The sequence below is a fragment of the Crotalus tigris genome, unplaced genomic scaffold, assembly GCF_016545835.1.
Source record: "Crotalus tigris isolate CLP2741 ecotype Arizona unplaced genomic scaffold, ASM1654583v1 scf7180000024297.1652928, whole genome shotgun sequence".
NCBI classification, from domain to species: domain Eukaryota; kingdom Metazoa; phylum Chordata; class Lepidosauria; order Squamata; family Viperidae; genus Crotalus; species Crotalus tigris.
Window position 1 is genome coordinate 845,676 of NW_024100470.1, and position 19,912 is coordinate 865,587.

At 35.8% G+C, this 19,912-nt stretch overlaps 1 protein-coding gene across 1 annotated transcript; it reads right to left on the minus strand.

Moving 5' to 3' along the window:
• Positions 1 to 1,079: 1,079 nt before the first annotated feature.
• LOC120299457 (vomeronasal type-2 receptor 26-like) lies at positions 1,080 to 10,423 on the minus strand. The gene is made up of 6 exons (XM_039324313.1): positions 10,251 to 10,423; positions 8,702 to 8,990; positions 7,538 to 8,395; positions 6,355 to 6,582; positions 3,148 to 3,274; positions 1,080 to 1,975 (listed from the first exon to the last, which is right to left on the minus strand). Exons 1-6 carry the CDS (start codon positions 10,421 to 10,423, stop codon positions 1,080 to 1,082), a joined length of 2,571 nt encoding a protein of 856 aa, XP_039180247.1.
• Positions 10,424 to 19,912: the final 9,489 nt, after the last annotated feature.

Below are 19,912 nucleotides of genomic sequence, written 5' to 3' on the forward strand. Positions count from 1 at the left end.
ATAAAGAGAACACAGTTGAATAATAAGCCAAAAATTTATTCTTGTTCATTTATTTATTGAGGAGTGCTGATCCATAAAGTGGCTAAAGGTCAGACATGACTGAATGGCTGACTATGATGAACACAAACATGGATACAGATGGATACAGATGAATGCAACAAGGAACTGGATGTCTACAATTATTGCCTTAACCACCAAGCTAAACCATATCAACCACCAAGCATTATCTATTCTCCCTTTATGCACTAATCTCAGTAGGGCAGAATTAGATGTCATCCAAGGTTCAGGAATAATAGTGACATCAAAATTGATGAAATCACCAATGATGGGACAGTAGTCTTCATGAATAAGACTACTTTCTCAGGGAGGCTGAGAAGATCTCCAACATCATCAACTTCAACCACCTCTCCACAAATTCCAGAACCACATATCTCCTAGGCTTTTATAAGTAGTGGAGAACAAGGATACTGAGTCCCCTTGTTTCTGGCCTAGAACCTCCCCTGCTACAGCAAAGTGGCTCTCAGACTTTCAGAATTGTGGAAAAGGATGTTAATTTGAATTTTTCTGTACCTTAAAAATGATTAAGGGGAATACTGGAGACCTTGAAGTGGCAAATTAGGCATTCATGTTATCCCTTAGATAAACAGCATCTTGAAACACCCAGAAAGTTAACAAATGTTTGGCTCCACGTGTACCAGGGATACTTTTAGTGTAATGAGTGATACAAAGTAGGTATTTTCTTTTTTTTTTTTTTGGCAGGGATATTTTGAAGCTCATAAGCTTCAGAATATAAATCATGTTTACATTAAGGCACATTATATCATTAATTTTTTAAAATATCTTCTTGGTTATCTATCCCTTACTATTCTAATTAGGGCTCAGAATAATTATTTAATATTTTAAAGAAAAAATGCAGATAGGTTCTCTAGGTTGTTAAATAAAGTTCTCAGTGAATTGATTTGTACATCATATTGAAGTGAAAATAAAGGAATAATGCAGAATCTCAAACTGGGGAAAATCTATATGCTAAAATTAAGCAATTTTGCTTTATTCAAAGGATTTTGTGATTAAAATCAGTTTCATTTTTTCATTACTTGCTTCTTTTGGTTCAGATCAGGTCTCAGAATAATGATATAGCATTTGGGGGAAAAGATGCAACCCAGTAATCCAACTGCTGAAGCCAAAATGGAGAAGATCTCTACAGCCACCATATATTTCCCCTTGGTGCTCAGATAAGTTGGAACAAATGACACCCAAACACTGCAAAAGACCAACATGCTGAAAGTGATAAACTTGGCTTCATTAAAGCTGTCAGGTAGATTCCTAGCTAGAAAAGCCACCGTGAAGCTGGCAGTAGTCAAGAACCCCAAAAATGAAAGGACTGTATAAAACATGGTGGTTGAACCTTCATTACATTGCAGGACAATTTCTTCAGCCACGGAGTGCATGTCAGAATCTGGGAAGGGAGGAGAAATTGCCAGCCACACTATGCAGAGGTTAAATTGAGCCAGGAAGCAAGTTAAGATAATAGTAATGGCAATCTTTTTCCCCACCCATTTCCTAACTTTGGAGCTGGGCTTGGTGGCCATGAAAGCAAGGACCACTATAATTGTTTTTCCCAATATACAAGAAAGAGCTACAGAGAAGATGATGCCAAAGGCAGTTTGTCGCAAGAGACATTTGGCTTGGTCAGGTTGTCCAATGAAGAGTAAAGTACAAAGGAAAGAGAGGAAGAGAGCAATGAGAAGACTATAAGTGAGGTTCCTGTTATTGGCTTTAACGATAGGTGTATCCTGATATTTAATGAAGATCCACAGCACCACAGCTGAGATTATAGAAAAGGAGACTGCAATCACTGACAAAGAAGTCCCCAAAGGTTCTTGGTATGTTAAGAAAGTTATACTTTTTGGAAGGCAACCATCCTTATCCTTGTTTGGATATTGATCCTCTGGACATGGGAAACAGTCTTCTAAGTCTGAAAAAGAGACCATTCATAGAAACATTATTGTTCTGAAACATCTTAATTTCATTGTCAGTATGCCCTGATTTTACAGCACTCTGTAGATTTACTGTTCTCCTCATTTGATTATGGAATCCCTTTATATGGTGCTGCCTTTGAAGACCATTTCAAATCCATAACAGGTCTGCAATGCAGCGGCCCATGTACTTAACTCACTTAGTCCTACTACTCCTGCATGAGCTGTACTGGATCCTAGTGGCTTGCCATACACATTTGAAGTTGCTGGTTAACATTAAATCCCTAAACGTCATTGGGCAAAGTAATAGATGAGACCAGAACTCTTCAATGTTATCTATTTTTCCCAATAAGTCTCATAGGTAGGCATGTTCTAGATTTTTTTGTTGTTGTTAAATGTTTTCATCTGGGAGTTCAGAATTGTATCTGGTCTGTAGTATTCATCCTTTTCTTATACACTTCCACCTGAATTATGAGGTATCCCTAAATTTTATTGTTGTAGCAGGCTGGGAAAATCTTGTTCTTCCCCAAAAGTGCTGGAGTAGGATGGAGATTGACTCAGGAGATTGATTTGTCTGACAGCTGGTAACAAGGTTGAATTCTTAAATTATTATTTCTCTTTTTAAAGATTGTGGGAAGGCCCTTAGGCTTATTATATGAGATAGGCAATCTTATAAATTTTAGAATCATTCAATCAATCCATCAATCAATCACTTTTCTGTATTTCTTTTCAGTGACCAAGCCAGAGTGGAATGTATATGTTAAATATTAAATTTACTTGATATTTGGACCACCTTTTTCTCTTTTTTTAGGTCACCATTTTTTTCATTTTTGTTCTTAGTGCTCAATGTCTCTTTACATTTTGTCCTGCTTTTTTTCTGTTTTGTATTTTACCTCTCATGATGAAACAAAATAAAATATAAAAAATCAATAAATCAATAACTTGGGTAGAATAGCAGTGAAAAAACTTAAAAACCATGGAAAAAGTCACCCATGCAAAATCCCCTTGACTTCCGAACATAAGAAGAAAGATTTATGAAAAAAAACCTGTTTATAATCTTTCAATATTATGTGAAGCTCAAAATTTTCAATTAAAATAATATTTATTTAAAATTCAGCCCCTGTTTATATTTATTATATCATGGATACATTTAATATATTCCCTTGCTTACCCAGTTGGTCAGCTATCTTTCCTTCTGGGCATGGCTTACAGTCATAGCAGCAGGATAATTTTCCTTCCACTTTTATCTTGCTCTGGCCAAGAGGACATTTCTTGTTACAGATGGAAAGAGGTAATGTCTATTCAGAAATAAAATCAGAATACCCACACAGATCATTTATTTTTCGGGGGGTTGTTCTTTTCATCAATTATATACATTCAAACTCTTCATATCTAATTCAAAAATTGGTACTGAATTTTCCAGTTTTCTTCCTGATGTGAACTCCCCATTGTATCTTCAACTGCTTCTCATTTCATGCATGTTACATTCATCAATGGATCTTTCCCTGTATTCTAAAATCAGTTTGGGGCAAGGTTCCAGAAGGTGATGTGGGAAAATCTTTAATTCTGGATCCCTCAGAGTATGGTCTGCTTAAGGTCCCATTTTTGGGTTTATGTCAAATCAAATCAAATACTCTTATTATGGACTTTTGCTAGTAAAATAAAAAGAGTTGTATAAAAAGGATAAATACTTTAACACAGCAAAATTATAGAGCAAATGCAAATGTGTTATTAAATTCCCATAAAAATAATATGCATAACATGTAAAATTCTGCCTTACAAATGTAGAAACAGATAAGAAATAATTTTTCTGTCATACTCCATCTCTCACTGTTTAATTTATAATTTATTTTTAGGAAAAAAATATGCATCCTCCTCCCTTTTAATGACTTTTATAGGTAGTGTGCAATCTCATTTGGAATGCTGCTGCATTATGCTTGAATCGTTAGATGATTAGATAGATAGATAGATAGATAGATAGATAGATAGATAGATAGATAGATAGATAGATAGATGGATAGGTGATAAATAGATATAATCCCCAGGGAAAAAATGCTTTTGAATCATATATTTGAATATATTTTCATATATATTCTATATATTTGATATGATTTTGTATATTTATAGATATATGTATGATTTCATTTTAATGATCTAAACCACCCAAAGATTGTGGTGACATGTGTGGCAAACAAATGTAATAAGTAAAATAAAATGAAGATAAATAAATAAATATTTGAAATATATTTCAAAAAAAGAGTTTCTCCAGACTATTTTAATGAGTTGAAGAAAGCCATTTAAATTCTTGATTGCATGCAATGATATTATTCTACCTGGATTATCATAAGTAGCTAGATAGCAAGATTAACAATAAAGTCTCCAGCAAAATTTTCCTATTTTATCTTTTTTTGGGGGGGGGCATTTTGTTCAAAGTTTGAAATGTAATATAGAAACTAACAAACTAATGCAGAATATAAAGAATAAAGGAAAAAGGAATGAAGAAAAAAATAAAAGTGCAAAAATTTGATAAAAATGGAAAGAAGCTTCCAATTTATTTTTTCAGCAATACAAGAATTATTACAAAATTATCTCTCACTCAAGGATTATCCATTTTTTTCCAATCATTGAAACTACAGACTATAATTGCATTTTTCTTCTTTCATAAAAAAAACATATCAGAGGTTTCCAGTCAGCTATAACTGTAGATCTTGTATTTTCTGTAATGAATGTATTTAATTTAATATATTATCTCTTGAAGTTCCAACTTCTTCACCAACCAGAGGAGGTCATTAAATGATTTATTCTGAAGTCTCAAAATCATGAAATTTGTATATTCCCTTTTCTAAAGAAATCATTCTATTTATCTTAAAGTAAGTATATCTCTAAAATATTTTAGAAGTACATCCTGTGTACTAAAGTAGCTTAGCATTGGAAGAAAAGAAATATTTTGGATATATAATCTTAAGCCATTTCTCTGATCCCAGTAAAGGAGAATATTCATAGCTCTGGGTTAAAATGAGGGGTCTTTGGTGCTCTCTGACCTCTTTGACTTTAGTAGCTTGTATTCGTGTCAAAATAAAAAAAAAATACCCACTCACTCCTTTGGGCAACCCAAAGGGCCTGAAGACCTCATTCTGAGAACTGAGCTTCAAAGCGGATGTATCATTCTGCACTAAGATAAGATCCCACCTCCTCCCCATGTGAATCTTGCTCATTTGCTTCTCATCCTTTCAATCTGAAATCAATTTTATTCTCAATATTTATTGTTTTAATGCTTCATCTTGTTTTTATGATTATAAGCCATCTAAAGATGGGCAGTATACAGGTTTCATAAATAAATAGAAGTAATCCTTGACTTATAGGCACAACTGAGACCAAAATTTCTTCAAGGAGAAACAAAGAAAGAAAGAAAGGAAGTCCAATTGCATTTTGAAAAAAAAAATACCCACTCACTCCTTTGGGCAATCCAAAGGGCCTGAAGATTATACATCATGTACAGGAAAGAGGAGGAATCAAGGCACCTAATCTAAAATTGTATTATGATGCGGCGGCTTTAACATTGATTAGTGATTGGCTCAACTTAACAAACAAAAATATTCTTTCTCTTGAAGGATGGGATTTATTATATGGATGACACGCATATCTAATTTATAATAAAAAAGTAGATCAGGCCTTTAAATCTCACATTTTAAGAAATGCTTTATTACGTGTCTGGAAGAAGTATTATTATAGGTTAAATTATAAAATTCCAATTTGGGAGATTCCCGAACATGTGATAGAGGGGGTAACTAGAGGAGTGAATTTGGATAGGATTTCTTATAAGGAATTACTTGATTTGGTAGGGAAGGATTGGCAATTAAAATCTTTAGCTGAGTTGAAGCAAGAAAATATTGTACACTCTTGGTTTCAATATAATCAATTGTTAGTTAGGTCGAGTTTAGATCAAAAGGTTGGCATTACTTTAGAGGATGTGAATTTGATAAAACAGATTAAAGAGCAAACTATAGTTCATACAAAGACAATTTATAATGTCTTAATAGAATTGGATTCTGAAACGGAATTAGTTAAAGATTGTATGGTAAAATGGGCACAAAATATTCATGAGCCGATTCTATTGGATACATGGGAGACAATTTGGGTTAGAAATGTAAAATTTACTCAACTCAAAATTTGAGAGAAAATTTTGTAATTTTTGTTAAACTTTTCAATAAAAATATTTATTGTTCTAAGGTTTCATCTTTTTTTATGATTACAAGCCATCTAAAGATGAGCATTATATTGATTTAATAAATAAATAATAATAGAGGTAGTCTATTAAATATTTACTTCAATAGATCAGTGGCTAATAATTTCAAGAACTGGGAAAAATGAGACAAACCTGGTTAAATATTAGAGGCCAAATGGCTTCTTTTTTAGATATGGTGAGCAGCTTGTCTGGGGGAGCTGTGGGGTCGATCTCTCCAAGTTGGACTTTCAGAAAGGACTTATTTGGAAATGTGACCCAATTGAAAATATCAAATCCAGTTTCTAGTTCTCCATTGGGGCCAAAGGAAATCTGTTGTCCAGCACTGTTGTTAAAGGAGACTTGTTGCAAAAAATGGTGCAGCTAAAGAAAAACAAAAACACAGAAAGTTATTGCCAATCTTTGAAGCAGATGGGAAAATCTCTATTTTTTTCTTTCAATTTTGGTCTTGGCTTAATGAAAAGTAAAGTTCAGATCTGCTGCATTCTACACCAATTTCAAACTGGTAAAGAAAGATATTTATATCAAATGCATTTTCTACTCTCTGGTAAAAAACTGTCAGATGAGAATCCTAACACAAAATCAACAAAGGGAGAGATCTGAGGGATCACTTTGCTTTGATTAACCGTTTCAGAAATTGTGAATTCAGTGTTCTGCCATTTCTGTCTGGTTTTCAGACAATTGGTGAATGTGATTTATGATAACAATTTGAGATGGGAAATGAAACTTGCAACTTTGTAACCAATGGGGTGGGAATTTAGTCTTGGGTTCACCCTTATATGTGCTGTTATGTTGTAGCCAAATAAAATTATTCTTTAAGGAAGAAATGCTTGCCTTGAAGTTCTTTTAAATGGTCTCATCTATTAGAACCATGACACTCAGTTCTGAACTGAAGCAATACACTTTCAAGGAGAAACAAAGAAAGTCCAATTGCATTTTGAAAAAGCACTTTGGGGAATCTTTGAATTTTAATAACTCCAAAATCCATCTGATTAGGAATAATTATGCTATTCAAGGAAATTTTTGAGTTTTTACATTTAAAATTGTCAAATATAATGGATTGAATAACATACCATTTTAGACATAAAATGTCTAATAAAAGTTTTATGTCACGTGTATCTAACTGTGTCTAGATCTAAGCCTTATATTTTCATATATTAATTTTATTTTCTTTGATATGAAAATATCAAGTATTTCCATATAGCTTTCAAATCTATCTTTAAAGCATTCTAACAGTTAACAACAAAGCAAAACATAAAACTGGTCTCCTATGCTGGTACCTAATGATTTCCCCAAATTTTCTATTAGCCAACATTACCTGCCAGGGTGATTGGAGGAAGAGCCTCCATCTCCTCTCATCCATTTTTTGACCCCTTTTATGTTTGGAAGATCGCAAGGCCTTCAGAGCATGTGCCACAGCGTAGACTGCATTGTACATGCTATAACTATGTACAATCATGGTGGTCTCAAAGACAGAATTAGGAAGAGTCTCCAGCTTCTCTTCTCCAGTGCAGATCCTTTCAGCATTCCCATCTGTAATATCACTGGAGAATGAGCATTCAAATGCATCTTTCCAGAAATCCCTAATAAACCCATCATCTTTTTCTAAGTTTGGGTTTCTTGTCTGCATAAATTGTTGGAACCCAGTCAGCTCCTTAGAGTGAATTGCAAATGAAAGAGCACCATGGAGAAAATCAACAGGCAACTGTCTCTGCATCCGAATGGAAGTGAAATCCATCTGGGCTGTTATGATCCAAACTTTGGCTTTTCTCTCCTTTGGAATATCATCATAACTGAAAAAATAGATCATTACTCTCAAAGGCACTACTCCTGTAATTTCAGCACTTAAGATGACTGAAATGACTGTACTCTCCATTATTACTTTGAATATTTTACCTGCATTTTCTATCCACTCAGCACCTTCACTACCATACACAATTTGAGGAAGACGTTCTATAAAGTCAAAGCAGATTCCTCTCTCTGAAAACATGGAAAATCTCTTTTGAATGAACCTGTCTATATCTTCATCATACAGAGAAACTAATCCAACCCAGGTCCATCCAAAATGCAACAATAAGTGCAGTATTCCTTTAAATTGGTGATACTCATCTGGGAACATCGATTTGACAAATATTGCTCTTTCAGTATTCATCAGTGGAGCTGATCCATAAGTGATCTAAATGGAGAAAGTGAGAAGAACAAAGGAATAAAGGGTATCTTCCAAAATAAAGAAAATAAAAATAAAAAACAAACAAATCATATCTATTGATTTAATCCAATCTCTGGGTTTGAACAGGATACAAAAATAGGATGCTTAAAATTAGTTTTACGTGACATCTGTAGTTTTGCTCATCAGATAAAAAGGGGCAGCCTTATGACTTACTCATAGTTTTGCTCAAATATTTCTTTTCAATGAGCAAATTTTTGAATAGAATAAATAGCTGGTGAACATCTCATATTGATCCAAATTTGTATCTCTCACCTGGGGAAATTTGTAGTTGCACAGAATGATTGCCATGTTTATGCAAATGTTAATACGGGCTCCTCCAATGACTGCTATTGTATTGGTCAGGTCATTGCATTTGTAGTTGGGTATAAATTTATCTTTGGTAGATAGAAATTCCATTGCCAAATGATAAGTTGTAATTTCCTCATGGCTGTCAGTAGCAATGTGAAAACCAAGGCTAACATTAGGTAACAGCCCATTTTCATTGATCTCCTTTACAGCAAATGCCAGAGCCAAAGTGTGCTGGTAATTATGAGTGACGAACCTTCAGGGAAAGTTATAAGGCATGTCAATAAATTTCTGTTTCAGAATTGGACAGCTATTTTAATTTATACATATGTATTCATAAAAATATAAATTATTTGAAATACTGTGTACAGTTTTGGTGACCTAACTTAAAAAAATATATATTGATAAGATTGAGCAACTCCAGAAAAGGGTAAAAAAAATGGTGCAAACTTTGAGAGACAAAAAACATCAGGAAATATTAGAGGAACTGAATATATTCAGCCTAGAAGACAGAGGGAAATGAAGTACATGACTGAATTCTTTAAGTATATTTCAAATGTGAATAAGGTTATAGAAGGCAGTATTCTCAATATTAATTAAAACATAAAACATTGGGGGCCTAATCTGATATTGACAAAAGAGAAGTTCAAAGCTATTGTTACAAAATATTAACTTTACAGAAAGAATGGTAGTACCTCATAACCAACTTTCAAAGGAGACTGCGTATCAATCACCAGTAACTTAGGTTATACTTGGAGGGGATAAAAACATGTTCATCATCAGAAAAAAAAATCTGCTATTAGTTTTCTATGTTTCTATCTGATTTCAATATTATCTATATCTTATCTGAATTTTCTAATAGAAGGAAGGCAGCTCCTTTTTACAATGTAGATGTGTAATAACCTAAATTATACACTAAAGATTTCCTTTTTGATATATGGATGAAATAATAATTAAAAAACCTCCTCAAGATTAACCAGAGAGCTTCTGCAATATTAAGATTATTAGAAAGAAGGAGAACATTTGTAAATCTGGGTTGAAATGAGGGATCCTTGGTGCTCTCTGAGTTTGCTAGCTTTTTTCAGATGTTTCATTGCCCTAACTAATTAGCATTATCAGCACTAATGATGTTACCTAGTTAGCCTAATGAATCCTCTGAAAGAAAACAATCAAGCTCAGAGAGCACCAAGGACGCCTCAGATTAGTCCAACTTGTTACTTTCAACAAGGGACTTTGTTGAAGGAAAGACATTTCTTGAGGAGAATGAAAGTCATATACATTATGGTTAAAGATAATAGTATTCATCTCAGTTTCAAAATCAGTATTAGAAAAGATTAAGCATTTATGCAGTTTAGAATTACAAATGACTAAATATGGTCAATGGATCTGATCAAACTAATTGACGAGCAAACAATATATTTAAGCATAAAAGTGAAAGAAAATACAGCTTTTTAGTAGCAATGAGGGGAAAGAGGAGGTGTGGTGTGAGGATGAGGAGAAGTAGTAGCATACTTACTGGTACTGATCAAGGGCATCAAAAGAAGGAAGGCTTTGAAAACTGAACTCATTTAAAATAAAGATAATCTGATAAATAATAGCAGCAATGATTAAATCTCCAGATTGATAATATTTATGGACAATTGGAAGAGGACTACTAAGATTGCAGGTGTAGCGAGGAGAAATGCACATCACAGTTGGAAAAAAAAGTAAAACCAATGTTTTGAGTATAACTAATTCACTATAATATGTAATCATTGTAGACATCAAACAGTAGACCCTATGTTACCATTCAATTGAAAAGCTGACAATTCCTTAATATTATCTAAGATTAAGATAATGAATTTTGTCTAAAGCTAAGAAAAGAAAGAGTCACAGATGGAATACAAGTCCTTCTTTTTCTCCCTACATGCACTTCTGATTTTCGAAGCAGATATTAATGTTTTAATCCATGGTCATAGTTTTTACAGTGTCTGCTGGAATTCCCTTAAGATTTGACGAAGAAGGGACAATAACTATCCTTAGTTAGTAATCAGTAATCAGTACCATTCTTTGCAGCAGTAGTTTGAAAAATATCAGAATGAAACATGTTTATCATATCTCAGTAGAATTGCTGCACTGTGATGAACATTTATAAGTAAGACATGAAGTAGAAAATAGGGGAGTAAGACTTCAATTACACAAAAGAAAATAAAGCACTACCACAGGGGGAAAAAAGAATGGAAATACACCTGTTGTGGTCATTTTGCTCACCAATTTGGCTTAATACTTGATACTTTGTTCAGTGTATCATACTTTGCTTTTTTAAAAAGAAAATCTTAAATTGTACATTTTTAAAGCTTAATTTAATTGATTAAATTGTATACTTCCCAGAGCACCTCTCTGAAGGAGATGGGAAGTGAAAAAGAGTGAAGTAAATAAATAAATAGCAGAATCTACCTTGCATGTTATAATATAGTGGTTGCTAACCTATGGCACGGGTGCCAAAGGCAGCACTCAGAGTCCTCTAGTCCTCTCTGTGGGCATGCGCACCGTCGTCCCAGTCCTATGCCTTCAGCTGGGTTTTATAAAACCTTTTCGCTTTAGGCCTTTGCTGCTGTGTCCCAAAAATTAAAAAAAAGTTTCAATCAGTCAATTTCAACTTCTCGTGCGAAAAAAAAAGATCTTGCAAAGTTGGAATTGATTGATTGAACTTTTTAGTGCCACCCAATCTGCCGTTACCACCGCAGCCACGCCAACCGAATTGGCCACACCCACCCAATGGGCCACCCAGCCAATGGGCTACATCCAAGTGGTACTCAACGATGCATAAGTGAGTTTTGGGTTGCAGTTTGGGCACTTGGTCTCTAAAAGGTTTGTCACCACTGTTACAATATTTATTCACGCTCTTGAAGGACATCATCATCAAGGAATGTAGAAATGGGGGTTGATCCTGTTCTGGTGAACTTATGCTTCCTCAAGTAACAGATGGGCATCTCCAGAAAGTTCCTTCTGCTATCTCTGTCTCTAAAGAGAACATTTGTGGTACTACCCATAGCATGCCAGCTATGACTATTTCAATAGCAGATTGATGAGGCCATGTGTATTACTTCTCTTATTTTAACTCACTCATCAGTGTACTATGATTCTTGGCACACTGAAATATACATTGACATTTAAATGTTTCTGAACCCATTTTTGTTTTCAATATTTCTGCATAAATCAATAAGTAAAGTGAGATCTGTTCTCCACACAGAACAGATTTAAAAATAGATAAAAAAAACTTAGTTGAACATATGAGTCAAAAATTATTGTTGTTCATTTATTTATTGAGGAGTGCTCATACATAGAGGGTCAGACTGAATGGCAGACTATGACAATAACAATACAGGGATTCATCCAAATGAATGCAACAAGGAATTGGATGTCAACAATTATTGCCTTCACCATCCAGCTAAAGCAAAATAATCAATGCTCACTTATCTCAGTAGGGAAGATTCAGATGTCATCCAAGGCTCAGGAATAATAGTGACATCAAAATTAAAGAAGTCACAATGGTGGCACAGTAGTCATCATGAATAAGATTACTTTCTCAGGGAGGCTGAGAAGAAGATCTCCAACATCATCAACTTCAAACACCTATCTCTAGGTTCCAGAACCACATATATCCTAGGCTTTTATGACTAAAGGAGAAATAAGTCTCCTTATTTCTGAAGTAGCACCTTGCCTGCCACACCAAAGTGGCTCTCAGACTTTCAGAATTTTGGAAAGGGATGTTAATCTGAATTTTTCTGCACTTTAAAAATGATTAAGGGGAATATTAGGAGACCTTGAAGTGGCAAATTAGGCACTGATGTTATCCCTTAGACATTTTTTTTATTAACAGCATCTTGAAACACCCAGAAAGTTGAATAATAATAATGATGATGATGATGATGATGATGATGATGATGATGATGTTGGAAGGAACCTTGGAGGTCTTCTAGTCCAACCCCTTATTCACGCAGGAAAGCCTATACTATTTCAGGCAAATGGCTGTCCAATCTCTTCTTAAAAACTTCCATTGTTGGAGCATTCACCACTTCTGGAAGCAGGTTGTTCCACTGATTAATTGATCTAACTGTGAAGAAGTTAGTTCTAGGTTGCTTCTTTCCTTGATTAGTTTCCATCCGTTGCTTCTTGTCCTACCTTCAAGTGTTTTGGAGAATAGCTTGTCTCCTTCTTTGTGGCAACCCCTAAGATATTGGAACACTGCTATCATGTCCCCTCATCCTTCTCTTCATTAAACTAGACATATCCAATTCTAGCAACTGTTCCTTATATGTTTTAGCCTCCAGTCCCCTGGTCATCTTTGTTGCTCTTCTCTGCACTCTTTCTAGAGCAGATATGTCAAACATGTGACATCACATGATGTCGCACAACATGTTGTTGTTGTTAAATGCGAAGTCGTGTCTGACCCATCGTGACCCCATGGACAATGTTCCTCCAGGTCTTCCTGTCCTCTACCACCTTCTGGAGTCCATTTAAGTTCACACCTACTGCTTCAGTGACTCCATCCAGCCATCTCATTCTCTGTCGTCCCCTTCTTCTATTGCCCTCAATCTTTCCCAGCATTAGGCCCTTCTCCAGTGAGTCCTTCCTTCTCATTAGGTGGCCAAAGTATTTGAGTTTCAACTTCAGGATCTGGCCTTCTAAAGAGCAGTCGGGGTTGATCTCTTCTAGGACTGACCGGTTTGAACGCCTTGCAGTCCAAGGGACTCGCAGGAGTCTTCTCCAGCACCATAGTTCAAAGGCCTCAATTCTTTTGCGCTCAGCCTTTCTTATGGTCCAACTTTCACAGCCATACATTGCAACTGGGAAAACCATGGCCTGGACTATACGCACTTTTGTTGGCAGGGTGATGTCTCTGCTTTTTAGTATGCTGTCTAGATTTGCCATAGCTTTCCTCCCCAGGAGCAAGCGTCTTTTAATTTCTTGGCTGCAGTCCCCATCTGAGGTGATCTTGGAGCCCAGAAAAATAAAATCTGTCACTACCTCCATTTCTTCCCCATCTATTTGCTAGGAATTGAGAGGGGCGGATGCCATGATTTTGGCTTTCTTAATGTTGAGTTTCAAGCCAACTTTTGGACTCTCCTTCTTCACCCGCATCAAGAGGCTCTTTAGTTCCTCTTCACTTTCTGCCATTAGAGTGGTATCATCTGCATATCTTAGGTTGTTGATATTTCTCCCGGCAATCTTAATTCCAACTTTTGATTCATCTAGCCCTGCCTTTCTCATGATGTACTCTGCATATAAGTTAAATAGGCAGGGTGACACTATACCGCCTTGCCGGACTCCTTTTCCAATTTTGAACCAATTAGTGGTTCCATGTCCAGTTCTCACTGTTGCTTCTTGACCCGCATATAGGTTTCTCAAGAGACAAATAAGATGGTCTGGTATTCCCATCTCTTTAAGAACTTGCCACAATTTGTTGTGATCCACACAATCAAAGGCTTTAGCATAGTCAATGAAGCAGAGCTAGGGAGTTTTTCTGGAACTCCCTAGCTTTCTCCATGATCCAGCATATGTTGGCAATTTGATCTCTAGTTCCTCTGCCTCTTTGAAATCCTGCCTGTTCTTCTGGTAGTTCTCGATCCACATACTGCTAGAGTCTAGCTTGTAGGATTTTAAGCATAACTTTACTAGCATGTGAAATGAGTGCAATGGTGCGATAGTTTGAACATTCTTTGACATTGCCTTTCTTTGGAATTGGAATGTAAACTGACCTTTTCCAATCCTGTGGCCACTGTTGAGTTTTCCAAATTTGCTGGCAAATGGAGTGTAGTACTTTTACTACATTGTCTTTTAAGATTTTGAATAGCTCAGCTGTCACCTCCACTAGCTTTGTTGTTGCTCAGATTTTCTAAGGCCCATTTCACTTCACATTCTAGGATGTCTGGTTCAAGGTCAGTGACCATCTCATTGTGGTTATCTGGGACGTTAAGCTCATTCTTGTATAGTTCTTCTGTGTAGTTTTGCCATCTCTTCTTAATCCCTTCTGCCTCTGTTAGGTCCCTGCCATTCTGGTCCTTTATCATGCCCATCTTTGCATGAAACGTTCCCTTCATATCTCCAATTTTCTTGAAGAGATCTCTGGTCCTCCCTATTCTGTTGTTTTCTTCTATTTCTTTGCACTGTTCATTTAAGAAGGCATTCTTATCTCTTCTAGCTACTCTCTGGAATTCTGCATTCAATTGGGTGTATCTTTCTCTTTCTCCATTGCCTTTTGCTTCCCTTCTTTCCTCAGCTATTTGCAAAGCTTCCTCAGACAGCCATTTTGCTTTCTTGCATTTCTTTTTCTTTGGGATGGTTTTAGTTGCTACCTCTTGTACAATGTTGCGAACTTCCATCCATAGTTCTTCAGGCACTCTGTCTATCAGATCTAATTCCTTAAATCTATTTGTCACTTCTACTGTATATTCATTAGGAATATGATTTAGTTCATACCTGAGTGGCCTAGTACTTTTCCCTACTTTTTTTAATTTAAGCCTAAATTTTGCAACGAGAAGCTCATGATCTGAGCCACAGTCAGCTCCTGGTCTTGTTTTTACTGACTGTATAGAGCTTCTCCATCTTTGGCAGTAATCCATAAAGGGGTACAACATATTGGAGTTTTTTCTCCATTGCTGACAATGGGGTGGGCGTGGTTTCCTGATGACGCGTCCAGCCCTCGGGCCAGCAGTTTGACACCCCTGTTCTAGAGTCTCAACATCTTTTTTAAATCTTGGTGACCAAAACTGGATGCAGTATTCCAAGTGTGGCCTTACCAAGGCATTATAAAGTGGTATTAACACTTCACGACAATGTTTGGTTTCATATTTATCAGGGATGATTTTAATGTAATGGGTGATATAAAGTAGGCATTTTCTTTCTTTTTGGCAGGGATGTTTTGAAGCTCATAGGCTTCAGGATATAAATCATTTTTACATTAAGGCAGATTATATCACTAAAATATTTTTAATATCTTCTTGATTATCTATCCATTACTATCCTAATTAGGGCTCACAATAATTATTTAACATTTCAAAGAAAAAATGCAGATAGGTTTTCTAGGTTATTAAATAAATTTCTCAGTGAATAGGTTTGTATGTCATATTGAAGTGAAAATAAAGGAATAGTGCAGAATCTCAAACTGGGGAAAATCTATATGCTAAAACTGAGCAATTTTGCTTTATTTAAAGGATTTTGTGATTAAAATCAGGTTCATTTTTTCATTAGTTGCTTCTTTTAGTTTAGATCAGGTCTCAGAATAATAATAAAGCATTTTGGGGAAAAGATGCAACCCAGCAATCCAGAGCTGAAGCCAAAATGGAGAAGATCTCTACAGCCACCATATATTTCCCCTTGGTGCTCAGATAAGTTGGAACAAATGACACCCAAATGCTGCAAAAGACCAACATGCTGAAAGTGAGAAACTTGGCTTCATTAAAGTTGTCAAGTAGATTCCTAGCTAGGAAAGCCACCGTGAAGCTCGCAGTAGTCAAGAACCCCAAAAAGGAAAGGACTGTATAAAACATGGTGGTTGAACCTTCATTATATTGCAGAACAATTTGCTTCAGCCATGGAGTGCATGTCAGAATCTGGGAAGGGAGGAGAAATTGCCAGCCACACAATACAGATGTTAAATTGAGCCAGGAAGCAAGATAGGACAATAGCAGTGGCCATCTTTTCCCCCACCCATTTCCTAACTTTGGAGCCAGGATTCGTGGCCATGAAAGCAAGGACCACTATAATTGTTTTCTCCAATATGCAAGAAAGAGCTACAGAGATGATGATGTCAAAGGCAGTTTGTCACAAGAGACATTTGACTTAGTCAGGTTGCCCAATGAAGAGCAAAGTGCAAAGGAAAGAGAGGAGGAGAGCAATGAGAAGGCTATAGGTGAGGTTCCTGTTATTAGCTTTAACGATAGGTGTGTCCTTATATTTAATGAAGATCCATAGCACCACAGCTGAAATAACAGAAAAGGAGACTGCAATTACTGCCAAAGAAATCCCCAAAGTTTCTTGATAAGTTAAGTATACTATACTTTTTGGAAGTATAGTATACTTCCTTGTTTGGATATTGATCTTCTGGACATGAGAAACAGTCATCTAAGTCTGAAAAACAGATCATTCATGAAAACATTATTGTTTTGAAGCATCTTCATTTCATTTTCTTTTTTTTTAAACACATTTTATTAGTTTTTTAATTTCTTAAGAAAAAGTACTTAAGACCCACTGTGGGGGTGTTCAAATGTTTGGGTGGTCAAACATTCAAAAGTAAAGACATATATAAACAGCTCAGCACAATACATTTCGCTATCCCCTCTCTATTTCCCTCGAATAACATAATACATTTAAAATATTCCATTTCTATTTTAAATTTATATAACTGTTTTATAACTTTATCAGTTTACAATTACCATAGTTTAGGTTTAAAACAACAAATTATCCATTCTAATTCTTAATCTCTCACATCCCTCATTTTATCACCAATCTCATTTGTTTCTTCTTCCACAACACAGTAAATATCCTAATAGCAATAAAGTATTAATCAACCCTATACATACAAAATCCCACAATCAATCCATCTCTTTAAAATAACAAAATAATATTAAACCTTAATTCATTCAGTTTCATTAAACAGAATTCAAACTTTCTCCAATTACTTATCATGCCTTATCACGTCTTTTTTGTCATACAAAAAGGTCATCTTACTAATTTAAAACACTCCATTGATTATTGAAACCATCCAAACTAAATAGTCATCATTTTTTCAATTCCAATACATAATGATTTTCATCAAATTGTGTCTATTATTCAGTACATGAATACACAAATCCAGTACATTCTTAATCTGTTTAAAATATCTTTCAGCCTTGCTCCTTAAAACAGTCCGTAAATCCAGCATTGTCTTTTATTCCATTACACCATTTTAAATTTCTCTTTTCAATCTAATTCTGGCTTTTTTCTTATGCTCTTTTCCATAAAGACGCTTCCCTTTCAGCCAGTAGATCTATTTTTGTTGCTTGCAGTAAGCTTTGAAAGAATAAGAGTCCCATCCTCTATGTCAGGTGTCTGTTTCTCTCCTCTTTAAAATATCATTGCTTTGTAGTTTCAAATCTCAGTCTTTGCTTCTTCTGTTCCTCAAAGTTACAAATGAGAGATTTGTACGGTGTGATGAGTTCATATCTTATCTCTGTTAATTCCTCTTCTGGTGTGTTTTGATCTGTCAAATGGTCAGATGTAGTCTGAGCATCCGTTTGAATGTTTGACATGAGATTTATGGATTTTAGTTCTGTAATAGGTTCTTTCAATATGGCACAAATTTCTGCAATGGCCTCATGTATCTTTTCCAGTATAAGATTATAGTTTAGTTGTGAATGCGATTCCTCCATTTTAATAGTAAGTAGAAACAATCTCTTTTTTCTTTTTCTTTTTTGTGGGGACTGTATTTGATAAAGATTAGTCAGTGTCCACCCCCACAGTTCCCAACAGCTGCACAGCTTATCTTTTTTCAAGAATAATTTGAAGGTCAAAACTTTTCAAACAATAACCAGAAATTACAATGTTAAATTTTTGCCACTAGATGTCCTCAGTAGGTTAAAAAAGGTCTTTTCCAGTCTTTAAAAGTATAGTGTGAAAGAAGAAATAATCTTCCAACATCAGATATCTAATACAATTCTTAGAAAAAAGGAGAGAGAATTTTCTGTATCCCAAATTGTATGAAAATAAGATATAGACTTTTAAAAAAAAAACACCTTCTTTCCCAAACACGTAAAAGCTGCCTTCTTCAAGCCAGGGAAATAATTCCAACAAGGGTCTTACAGGTTCCAGTCTCACCCAGATTCACCATGGGGGTTCTTACAGCTTAGATGTTCTTTGACTTGCAGTTTGAAGCAGCAGGATGATCGGCCTTTTACTGGCTGATCTTCTTCTCTGTTGGCCCTCATAGATCGCTGGAGACAGCTGGAGGACAGCTGGAGGAGCTGCCGCTCCTCTGCAGCTGAGCTGAAGCCTCCTTGACAGAAGTCGCACCCTCCAGGGCGACTTTTGACCCATATAAGGGTCAACTGGCCAAGGGAAAGCTAGCCGACGAGGAGACGAATCTCTCTATACAACAAGAAGCGCCGCGAACCGGAACCAGAAGTCTTCATTTCATTTTCTATATACCCTCATTTTACAGCATTCTGTAGTTTTACTGAGCTCTCAGTTTTATTATGGAATCCTTTTATATGGTGCTGCCCTTGAAGTCCTTTTTCTTTCGCTTCCCTTCTTTCCTCAGTTATTTGCAAAGCTTCCTCAGACAGCCATTTTGCTTTCTTGCATTTCTTTTTCTATGGGATGGTTTTAGTTGTTACCTCTTGTACAATGTTGCAAACCTCTGTCCATAGTTCTTCAGGCACTCTGTCTATCAGATCTAATTCCTTAAATCTATTTGTCACCTCTACTGTATATTCCTCAGGAATATGATTTAGTTCATACCTGAGTTGCCTAGTGCTTTTCCCTACTTTCTTCAATTTAAGCCTAATTTTGCAATGAGAAGCTCATGATCTGAGCCACTGTCAGCTCCTGGTCTTGTTTTTACTGACTGTACAGAGTTTCTCCATCGTTGGCTGCAGAGCACATAGTCAATTTGATTTCTACGTTGACCGTCTGATGATGTCCATGTGTAGAGCCGTCTATTGGGTTGTTGGAAAAGAGTGTTTGTTATGACCATCATATTCTCTTGACAAAATTCTATCAGCCTGTGCCCTGCTTCATTGTACTCCAAGGCCAAATTTGCCTGTTATTCCGGTTATCTTTTGGCTTCCTTCTTTAGCATTCCAATAACCCATGATGATAAGGACATCATTTTTGGTGTTAATTCTATAAGGTGCTGTAGGGCTTCATAGAACCGGTCAATTTCATCCCCTTCAGCACCAGTGGTTGGGGCATAGATTTGGACTACTGTGGTATTTAATCGTTTGCCTTGGATTCGAACTGAGATCATTCTGTCATTTTGGGGATTATATCCCAGTATTGCTTTTCCTATTCTTTTATTGACTATGAAAGCTACTCCATTTCTTCTGAGGGATTCTTGCCCGCAGTAGTATACCTGATGGTCATCTGAGTTAAATTCACCCATTCCTGTCCATTTTAGTTCGCTGATTCCTAAGATGTCGATGTTCAGTCTTGTCATCT